We start from the raw sequence: 11,267 nt of genomic DNA on the forward strand, positions 1-11,267 counted from the left end.
GCTAGTTCTCCCCAGCTGGCTAGGGCCTGCTCAGCTTCCCACAGCTGCACAAGCCAGCCCCTTCCTTGTCCACAACTGCCAGCTGGGGGGCAACTGGGCTCCTTGGGACTATACAGCTTGCCCACGGCTGCACAGGTGGCAGGACACGTAACCCCTGAGCTACTCCCTGTGGGGGTGATCTTTAGCTGGCCCTTTACACCCAAGAGACACGAGCAGGGATTTGAACTCACAGACTCTGGATTCCCAGCCAGGCTCTCCTCCCCACTGTGCTATACCAGCACTACATCTGGATAATCTGTGTTAAATTTGAAAGGGCTATAAAAATGTTAACTCCTCCTCCTCTTTGGTGCTGGTTTTCACTCTCAGTTCTTTCTCTTGCATGCACATCATCAGCTTGCAACATGGATAAATTATGCATTTACAAGACCACTAGACATAGATTAATCACCTGTCAGATTGAATGTATGGGTACAAAGACAGCTATTTTCTCCTCTTGGACCACATAGTTCTGGATGAAGTGGGGATTGTAACACACACAACAAATTGCAGAGCAAACACATACTATCCAGATTGTGACACAAGTTTCCATAAACTAGAGCCCACTCATCTTACCCACAAAAGCTCATGCCACAACCAGTTCTATAAACAGTTATTGTATAACATTATTATTATTGCATCGAAAGTTTGTATAGGACAAGAGAAGTTTCTAAATAAAAATAGGATTGCACACACATCTGCTTTTTAAAGGACCACGAGCCTCTTGTACATTTGTTGAGCCAGAACAGGGGTTATGACAGCAGAAACAGGGTCAGGTAATTCCTCACGTTACTTAATATGATGTACGAGTTGAGGATTTTATACCCCGCAGCAGTTACCCGTTCTCCCAGTCCCAGATCAGTCACACCCATACACTATTTTTAGCATTAACAGCATGTACGCCTTTTTAAAAAAAGCAGTGTGTGTGTGTGTGTGTGTGTGTGTGTGTGTGTGTGTGAGAGAGAGAGAGAGAGAGAGAGAGAGAGAGAGAGAGAGTCGCTCCCTTTTCCAAATGCACACACTCATTTACATGCTCCCGGGGCCGCGGCTCCACCCGAGCGAGGGAGGGTGCCCTCCTGGGCAAGCCTCGCCCAGCGGGAGTCTCTCGGGAGTCAGGACAAGTCAGCCCGGCCGGGGCTGCAGGGGGAAAGCGGTGCGCCGGGAGGAGGCGCCTTTCTCGGGTGGAGGAGGAGAAGGTTGGCAGCGGAAGGGTTAAGGAAAGTGAACGTGCTTCCTAGAGAGAAAGGGAAGTGGGGTGGAGGGCGGGCGGAAGCTGCGTCGTCCAGTCGAGAAGAGTAGACAGCCGCTTCCCGGCCGGCCGCCCTCTCCGTGGACTCTTTGGCGACGGGCTGCGTCGGTGGGCATCCGATGAGCTCCTCGCAGCGCAGTGAGAGACGCAGGCGGCGCGGCGGCAGAGCCAGGAGCGGCCCGCTCGCTCGCTTACTCTGCTTACCGGGACGGAGGAGGAGGGGAGTTCTTGCCGGCTGGGGGGGGCGGCCCGTGGTGTCACCCGGTGCGGCCCGCACCTGCCGCACTGCCCTAGTGACGCCCCTTGGTAGGGGAAATGGGGGGGTTGGAGGAAAAGGAGAAAAGACACACACCCCGGGAATCCCTGATTCATGCAATCCATGCTGGGGAGATCCGAGATCTAAAAGGGGCTGGAAGGGGGGGGAGAGGAGAATCTGGGTTTTTTTGCTGCAAAACCTCACCTGCCTCCCCCCCCACTTCGACGGGGGATCAGCGCATTAGCAAAGCCCGAAGGGCTGTGCAGGGGAGAGGGGGCAGGGAGGGGGTCCCCTTCCAGCTGACTCAGGGGAGAAGGGAGTGGGCCTGGGAGACCCCCATCAGCCAGCACTGCTGCTGACCCCTCCCCCCAGCCCCCTTATCTGATCTCTGAGAGCTGGGGGCGACCCCAAAGCCCTTTAAAACGGGCCTCCTCCTGCTTTGCCCCTTTCAACGCCGCAGAAAGAGCCGCTGCGGGGGCTCCCCTGGCGAGGGGCTTTTTCGGAAGCCGTCCCCGACCCCCCACCGCGAAGCAAGCAGCCTTACTGGGGGAAGCGCTTGTTGTGCATGCGCGCTGCTGTGTGTCGTTTTTGCCCCAGAACTGGAGGGGTCCCGACGGGGGGGGGAAGATTTTAAATTGGGGGGGCAAAGGAATAGACAGACATTTTGGGAGGGAGGGAAATTGGCCTTGTGCGATTCCTTGGGAAGGAAAAGCACCCAAAGGTGGGGCATTGCCTTTGTGCCTCAGTGACAGCGTTATTATGTAGACGAAGGGGAGGGGGGCATCAAAGTTTATTTCCCACTGTGGACCCCTGAGAGGAAGGCCTTGGTAGAAATATAAAAATATAATAAATTGTATGGATATTCTTATCTCATTTGCTCAAAGTACGACCCTGTAAGGTAGGCAAGAATGCTGTTAAGCTTTCCACTTTGTGCACCCACTGTGCCAGTGGCCTCATGCACTCCCACTTTATCTATCTATCCATCCCACCCTTCCTCCCAGCAGAAGCCCAATAGGCCACATGCACAAGGCCGATTTGCGCTGTCCTGGCCGTGATATCTGACCAGTATACGCACAGGCTTTTGTTTTGTGACCCAGACGTGAGTTAAGGCCCCGTAACAAGAGCCTGAAATTGTTCACAGATTGGAGGAGCAACTCTGGGTTGGCCAGGAAGGAAAGGCTTTGCGGAAGCAGGAGGGGATATGAGAGGAGAGGGAGAGAGTGAAGGCCGGATTGGGGGGGGGCGAAGTAGGTGAGAAGGGCCTAGAAAACCATCTGGGAGAAATGAGGAGGGGTCTGACATAGAGTTAGGGCCTAAATATGAAGGCCTTTTGTAGGTCAAGCATCCCGAGGGAAACTGAGCAGAGAGGAAAGCGATATGCCATTTATATCTATATTTATCTATCTATCTATCTCGGGGGGTAAACCATATCCAGTGGGATACGGTTATCCCTGGATATAAACTATATCGGAAGGACAGGGAAGGACGTATTGGTGGCAGAGTCACTCTATACGTGAAAGAAGGCATTGAATCCAGCAAGCTCGAAACCCCAAAAGAGGCAGACTCCTCCACAGAATCGTTGTGGGTGGTGATACCATGCCCCAGGAGGGACTTAATACTGGGAACGATCTATCGTCCCCCTGAGCAACATGCTCAGGGAGACCTGGAGATGAGATATGAAACTCAGGAAGCATCCAAACTAGGAAATGTGGTAGTAATGGGTGACTTCAACTACCCGGACATAGACTGGCTGCATATGTGTTCCAGTCATGACAAAGAAGCCAAGTTTCTAGATATTCTAAATGACTATGCCCTAGACCAGTTGGTCATGCAACCGACCAGAGGGACGGCAACCCTGGACTTAATCCTCAGTGGGGACCGGGACCTGGTGCAAGATGTAAGTGTTGTTGAACCGATTGGGAGCAGTGACCACAGTGCTATTAAATTAAACATACATGTAACTGGCCAATTGCCAAGAAAATCCAACACGGTCACATTTGACTTCAAATGAGGAAACTTCACAAAAATGAGGGGATTGGTAAAAAGAAAGCTGAAAAACAAAGTCCAGAGGGTCACATCACTCGAAAATGCTTGGAAGTTGTTTAAAAACTCTATATTAGAAGCTCAACTGGAGTGCATACCGCAGATCAGAAAAGGTACCGCCAGGGCCAAGAAGATGCCAGCATGGTTAACGAGCAAAGTCAAGGAAGCTCTTAGAGGCAAAAAGTCTTCCTTCAGAAAATGGAAGTCTTGTCCGAATGAAGAAAATAAAAAAGAACACAAACTCTGGCAAAAGAAATGTAAAAAGACAATAAGGGATGCTAAAAAAGAATTTGAGGAGCACATTGCTAAGAACATAAAAACCAACAACAAAAAATTCTATCAATACATTGAAAGCAGGAGACCATCTAGGGAGACAATTGGACCCTTGGATGATAAGGGAGTCAAAGGTGTACTAAAGAACGATAAGGAGATTGCAGAGAAGCTAAATGAATTCTTTGCATCTGTCTTCACAGTGGAAGATATAGGGCAGATCCCTGAACCTGAACTAACATTTGCAGGAAGGGATTCTGAGGAACTGAGACAAATAGTGGTAACGAGAGAGGAAGTTCTAAGCTTAATGGACAATATAAAAACTGACAAATCACCGGGCCCGGATGGCATCCACCCGAGAGTTCTCAAAGAACTCAAAGGTGAAATTGCTGATCTGCTAACTAAAATATGTAACTTGTCCCTTGGGTCCTCCTCCGTGCCTGAGGACTGGAAAGTGGCAAATGTAACACCAATCTTCAAAAAGGGATCCAGAGGGGATCCCAGAAATTACAGGCCAGTTAGCTTAACTTCTGTCCCTGGAAAACTGGTAGAAAATATTATTAAAGCTAGATTAACCAAGCACATAGAAGAACAAGCCTTGCTGAAGCAGAGCCAGCATGGCTTCTGCAAGGGAAAGTCCTGTCTCAGTAACCTATTAGAATTCTTTGAGAGTGTCAACAAGCATATAGATAGAGGTGATCCAGTGGACATAGTGTACTTAGACTTTCAAAAAGCGTTTGACAAGGTACCTCACCAAAGGCTTCTGAGGAAGCTTAGCAGTCATGGAATAAGAGGAGAGGTCCTCTTGTGGATAAGGAATTGGTTAAGAAGCAGAAAGCAGAGAGTAGGAATAAACGGACAGTTCTCCCAATGGAGGGCTGTAGAAAGTGGAGTCCCTCAAGGATCGGTATTGGGACCTGTACTTTTCAACTTGTTCATTAATGACCTAGAATTAGGAGTGAGCAGTGAAGTGGCCAAGTTTGCTGACGACACTAAATTGTTCAGGGTTGTTAAAACAAAAAGGAATTGCGAAGAGCTCCAAAAAGACCTCTCCAAACTGAGTGAATGGGCGGAAAAATGGCAAATGCAATTCAATATAAATAAGTGTAAAATTATGCATATTGGAGCAAAAAATCTTAATTTCACATATACGCTCATGGGGTCTGAACTGGCTGTGACCGACCAGGAGAGTGACCTCGGGGTTGTAGTGGACAGCACGATGAAAATGTCGACCCAGTGTGCGGCAGCTGTGAAAAAGGCAAATTCCATGCTAGCGATCATTAGGAAAGGTATTGAAAATAAAACAGCCGATATCATAATGCCGTTGTATAAATCTATGGTGCGGCCGCATTTGGAATACTGTGTACAGTTCTGGTCGCCTCATCTCAAAAAGGATATGATAGAGTTGGAAAAGGTTCAGAAGAGGGCAACCAGAATGATCAAGGGGATGGAGCGACTCCCTTACGAGGAAAGGTTGCAGCATTTGGGGCTTTTTAGTTTAGAGAAAAGGCGGGTCAGAGGAGACATGATAGAAGTGTATAAAATTATGCATGGCATTGAGAAAGTGGATAGAGAAAAGTTCTTCTCCCTCTCTCATAATACTAGAACTCGTGGACATTCAAAGAAGCTGAATGTTGGAAGATTCAGGACAGACAAAAGGAAGTACTTCTTTACTCAGCGCATAGTTAAACTATGGAATTTGCTCCCACAAGATGCAGTAATGGCCACCAGCTTGGATGGCTTTAAAAGAAGATTAGACCAATTCATGGAGGACAGGGCTATCAATGGCTACTAGCCATGATGGCTGTGCTCTGCCACCCTAGTCAGAGGCAGCATGCTTCTGAAAACCAGTTGCCAAAAGCCTCAGGAGGGGAGAGTGTTCTTGCACTCGGGTCCTGCTTGCGGGCTTCCCCAAGGCACCTGGTTGGCCACTGTGAGAACAGGATGCTGGACTAGATGGGCCACTGGCCTGATCCAGCAGGCTCTTCTTATGTTCTTATGAAAGGCCGGGGAAGGAACTGGCAATCCCACCCCATATATACCGTCTGCCTAGTAAACGTCGCAAGACGTCACCCTAAGAGTCGGAAACAACTCGCACTACAAGTGCGGGGACACCTTTATCTTTATCTGTCTATCTATCTAAATGTAAATGTACTGCCTTTAAGTCGATTCCAACTTATGGTGACCCTATGAACAGGGTTTTCATGAGACTGAGAGGCAGTGACTGGTCCAAGGTCACCCAGTGAGCTTCCTGGCTGTGTGGGGATTCGAACCCTGGTCACCCAGGTAGTAGTCCAACACCTTAACCACCCCCCTCTCTACTTACATGGTCTAGATATCTTAACACATAGATAGAAAAGAATTAATATATTTAAGTCTCACCCACTGGGACTCAGAATTTCCAGGCAATAATCTGCTGGATACATTAGATCAGTCCACGAAAGACTAATCGAAAACTGCAGGAGACATCTCTCTTTTATAGACTCTCTTGTTTGTTGTGACTGGAACACATATGTAGCCAGTCCATGTGAGGGTAGTTAAAGTCACCCTTTATGACAACCTTTCCTCTTTTGGACTGAAATCATTTAAACGACCTCTTTCTTGCCCGTGCACAGGATTGAGGGTTCTTCACCTTTTCCGTTAAGCCTAAAGCTGTTCAGAGTCCTTGTATGTCAGCAACTGCACTCACCTGGGCTTGCACAGTTTCCAACAGCAGAGTATCTGAACAGGCAGATCTAAAGAGGAAGCCCCACAGAGACTTATCTCAGGACTGAGGATAAATGAGGAAAAATAATGGCGTTCCACAGCTGAAGGAGATTATGCTTTTTATTGACTACACATTTCTATGTGGATATATGTGAGCATACATCAACTCTGCCCATAGCCAGTAAATCAGAATTAATAATATAAATCCATGTTTATTAAGTAATACAGTATGTTATTCAGGAATTTCACACAATATACTTATAAAGTCTACATACAGTATGTCTCGAGTACTTAATTACTCTTGGAGCCCAGTATCGCCACCCACAATGATTCTGACCCACCCTTCCTCTCAAAGGGGTCCTGGGCAGCCTGATTTCTGTGTGCCTCCTCTGCATACATGGGAAGGGAGGGGTGGCCTCCAGGCTGAAGTTTCCTATCAGTCTGCTGAGAAATCCCCCAAATTAATTACCTGGAATGGTTTCCATAGTGCCACTGAGCTGAGCTTTGTGTACAGTTGCCTGTTCACAAGTGCCAGTGGGTTCCACATACGCCTGTCTATTCATCACCAGGAGATCTCCGATCCTGCCTTTCTTGGAATTTGGGAAGGGGCCACAGCAATGGGTGGACATGGAATGCCTGGATAATTTAGGTTCAGAACTAACCAGCTTGTCTCTTCCTTTGAAAGAAATATCCAAACAGGGCTTCATCTCTTCACTGGAAGGACAAGCTCCCATTGGATGGGGCGTTGATGAAGGGGAGATATCTGCAGGTACGGATTTGAAAAATATCTGGGGAAATGTTATAATGGGGACAAATCGTTGATGCAGGACTTGTGGCTAAATTAAAAGGCTGGCAGTGAAATATACACCCCGCTGTGTGTTAGCTGGTAAGGAGTTCCCCCTATGATTCAGAGCATCATCTCAACCTCATGTAATCTTGGTCTTGGGGCGTCGCTGCCTTAGCTCAGCGGTAGGGCACATTTGGTTCTAGGAAGAAATTCCTAGGTTTAATCCTTGGAATCTTCAGGCCCCTGAAAGCGTCCTCATCTCACACCTGCAGAGCAGCTGCCACCCAGTGTAGACAGTATGCAGCTAGAAGGACCAATGGTCTGATTCAGTATAAGGAAACTTCCTGTGTTCCTGTATTTCTGTCTGAGCACCTCTTCTGATCGCAGTTACATTCAGAAGAACCAAGAAGCAGTGAGCTATGCCCAGTTCAGCCCCTTCCACAGCATTCTTTCCCCTTTCTCCTTGCTACTTATTGCATACATTTTTCTTTAAGAAATGTATACCACAGTTGTCTGGCGGCAGGAGGAAAAATCAGACACATCAGGGCTTGGTGACATCAAATGATACATGGACCTGTAAGGAATTCATTTTGCTGTGTGGGACTGTTGAATGTTCAGGTAACTTGGGTTGCAGGTGGGCATACAAACAGAGCAGGGGAGAATTGTGGAGATGCCAATATTCAGCAGCAGCTAATTGGGCTTGATCTGTGCTGAGATGCTTTGTTTTTGCCTTGGAATTCCAACGTTATGTTTTTTTCTCCTTCTTCCCCCTCAGCAGATGATGGGCAGAAGAATGAGAATTATAGGAAATCACCGATGGTGTCATTGGTAATAGCCAAGGGTGAAGCATAAAAAGAGATGGTTGAAAATGACAGGAGCCCAAAACCATCTGAAGGAAACCAGTCAAAGAATGGGAGGAAGAAATCCTCTACTTCTCAGAGTTTGCCTCACAGAATGCACAGAGGAAAGAAATCCTTTAAATGCAGGGCATGTGGAAAGAGCTTCTCTGTAAGCAGTAACCTTACTAAACATCAAAGAATACACACAGGGGAGAAACCATTTGAATGCATGGAATGTGGAAAGTGCTTCAGTGAGAACGGTACCCTTACTGTACATAAAAGAACACACACAGGAGAGAAGCCATTTAAATGCATCCTGTGTGAAAAGAGCTTCAGTCAGAACGGTGACCTTTCATCACATCAAAGAACCCACACAGGGGAGAAGCCATTTAAATGCAGGGAGTGTGGAAAGTGCTTCTCTGTAAGCGGTAACCTTACTAGTCATCAAATAATACACACAGGGGAGAAACCATTTGAATGCATGGAATGTGGAAAGAGCTTCAGTCGAAGGGGTAACCTTACTAAACATCAAAGAATACACACAGGGGAGAAACCATTTGAATGCATGGAATGTGGAAAGTGCTTCAGTGAGAACGGTACCCTTACTGTACATAAAAGAACACACACAGGAGAGAAGCCATTTAAATGCATCCTGTGTGAAAAGAGCTTCAGTCAGAACTGTGACCTTTCATCACATCAAAGAACCCACACAGGGGAGAAGCCATTTAAATGCAGGGAGTGTGGAAAGTGCTTCACTGACTCTGGTAGCCTCGCTAAACATCAAAGAACCCACACGGGGGAGAAACCATTTAAATGCATGGAGTGTGGAAAGAGCTTCAGTGAGGGGCGTAAGCTTACATTACATCAAAGAATCCACACTGGGGAGAAACCATTTAAATGCATGGATTGTGGAAAAAGCTTTAGGATGAACTCTGAGCTTACCACTCATAAAAGAATCCACACAGGGGAGAAGCCATTTAAATGCAGGGAGTGTGGACAGAGCTTCAGGGTAAGCAATAGCCTTACTTTACATCATAGAACACACACGGGGGAGAAACCATTTAAATGCATGGAGTGTGGACAGAGCTTCAGTGTACGGGGTAACCTTACTAGTCATCAAAGAAGACACACAGGGGAGAAACCATTTAAATGCATGGAGTGTGGACAGAACTTCAGTCAAAGGGGTAACCTTACTATTCATCAAAGAACACACACGGGGGAGAAACCATTTAAATGCATGGAGTGTGGACAGAACTTCAGCGCACGGAGTAACCTTACTATTCATCAAAGAACACACACGGGGGAGAAACCATTTAAATGCATGGAGTGTGGAAAGACCTTCAGCGTAAGCAGTAGCCTTACTTTACATCATAGAACACACACGGGGGAGAAACCATTTAAATGCATGGAGTGTGGAAAGACCTTCAGTATAAGCAGAAGCCTTACTTTACATCATAGAACACACACTGGGGAGAAACCATTTAAATGCATGGAGTGTGGAAAGACCTTCAGCGTAAGCAGTAGCCTTACTTTACATCATAGAACACACACAGGGGAGAAACCATTTAAATGCATGGAGTGTGGAAAGACCTTCAGTATAAGAAGAAGCCTTACTTTACATCATAGAACACACACGGGGGAGAAACCATTTAAATGCATGGAGTGTGGAAAGACCTTCAGCGTAAGCAGTAGCCTTACTTTACATCATAGAACACACACGGGGGAGAAACCATTTAAATGCATGGAGTGTGGAAAGACCTTCAGTATAAGCAGAAGCCTTACTTTACATCATAGAACACACATGGGGGAGAAACCATTTAAATGCATGGAGTGTGGACAGAACTTCAGTCAAAAGGGTAACCTTACTAGTCATCAAAGAACGCACACGGGAGAAACCATTTAAATGCATGGAGTGGGAAAAAGCTTCTCTCTAAGCGGTAACCTTACTAAGCATCAAAGAATACACACAGGGGAGAAACCATTTAAATGCATGGAGTGTAGAAATACCTTCAGTATAAGCAGAAGCCTTACTTTACATCAAAGAATGCACACAAGGGAGAAACCATTTTAATGCAGTGAGTGTGGGAACAGTTTTAGTGTAAGGAGTAACCTTACTAGTCCTCAAAGAATACACATTTAAAGTAACCCATCTGCTCCTGGCACCTTTCCTAATTTAATTTTGTTTATAGCTTCAGATATCTCTCTTGACGTGATAGGGCCATTAATAGCTTGTCTCTGAAAGTCTGTAATTTTAGGCAAATTCTGTTTAGATATATACTCTTCTATTTTTTCAGATGGAATTTCCTGACACTTGTACAATGTTGAATAATATTGATGAAAAATCTTTTTGATTTTTACATTATCTGTCAGCGTCTCATCTCCTTGTATCTTTAAAATAATATTTTTTGACGTTCTTTTCTTAATTTATATGCTAACCATTTCCCTGGTTTATTTGCAAATTCAAAAGTCCTTTGTTTAGCAAAATTTAGTTTCCTTTCAATTTCTCTGTCAGCATTGATACTTGATTCTGTAACATTTTAATTTGATTTACAATAGAAACTTTAGTTGGATTCTTTTTCAATTCTTCCTCTTTTTGTTTTATTTCTTCCAAAATTACTTGCATTTTCTGTTGTTTCTTTTTTTTTAATTCAGAGTTACATTTAATAAAATATCCCCTCATAAATGCCTTACTTGTATCCCAAACGATATTTTCATTTGTTCCTTTATGTAAATTATGTTCAAAAAACTCTTTTAATTTCTTCTTACATTCTTGTACTACTTTGTCATTCTGTAATAAAGATTCATTTAGTCTCCATCTAAATCCAAGATTTTTTTTTTTTAAAGTTAATATCACAGGATTGTGGTCCGAAAAAGTTTTTGGTAATATATCCATTTTAAAAATATCCTTCGCTAGGATTTTAGACATCCAAATCATATCAATCCTCGAGAATGTTTTATGTCTTTCTGAAAAATAAGTAAATTCCTTTGCGTTATCATTTATATAACTCCAGGTATCCACCAATTCTAAATTTTCCATCAGTTCAAAGCAAATCTTCGGTAATTTACCCTGTGTCTCTTTAA

General features: G+C 45.2%; 1 protein-coding gene across 6 annotated transcripts; it reads left to right on the forward strand.

Annotated features, from left to right (window-relative positions):
• The first annotated feature begins 1,094 nt into the window (after positions 1 to 1,094).
• On the forward strand, positions 1,095 to 10,633 carry LOC133381771 (zinc finger protein 160-like). 6 transcript variants are annotated; one of them, XM_061621204.1, is made up of 3 exons: positions 1,095 to 1,232; positions 7,246 to 7,329; positions 8,123 to 10,632. In XM_061621204.1, exon 3 carries the CDS (start codon positions 8,206 to 8,208, stop codon positions 10,087 to 10,089), a length of 1,884 nt encoding a protein of 627 aa, XP_061477188.1. In that variant the 5' UTR covers positions 1,095 to 1,232; positions 7,246 to 7,329; positions 8,123 to 8,205; the 3' UTR covers positions 10,090 to 10,632. The 6 variants fall into 6 exon arrangements, with proteins under 6 accessions (XP_061477188.1, XP_061477186.1, XP_061477184.1 ...); XM_061621202.1 differs by lacking the exon at positions 1,095 to 1,232 and adding an exon at positions 1,266 to 1,423; XM_061621200.1 differs by lacking the exon at positions 1,095 to 1,232 and adding an exon at positions 1,431 to 1,591.
• The last annotated feature ends 634 nt before the right edge of the window (positions 10,634 to 11,267 follow it).

The sequence above is a fragment of the Rhineura floridana genome, chromosome 3, assembly GCF_030035675.1.
Source record: "Rhineura floridana isolate rRhiFlo1 chromosome 3, rRhiFlo1.hap2, whole genome shotgun sequence".
Classification (NCBI taxonomy): domain Eukaryota; kingdom Metazoa; phylum Chordata; class Lepidosauria; order Squamata; family Rhineuridae; genus Rhineura; species Rhineura floridana.

What these genes read in the sequence shown, in the direction of transcription:
- LOC133381771 (XM_061621204.1), top strand. Translation starts at nt 8,206, where the DNA reads ATGGTTGAAAATGACAGGAGCCCAAAACCATCTGAAGGAAACCAGTCA.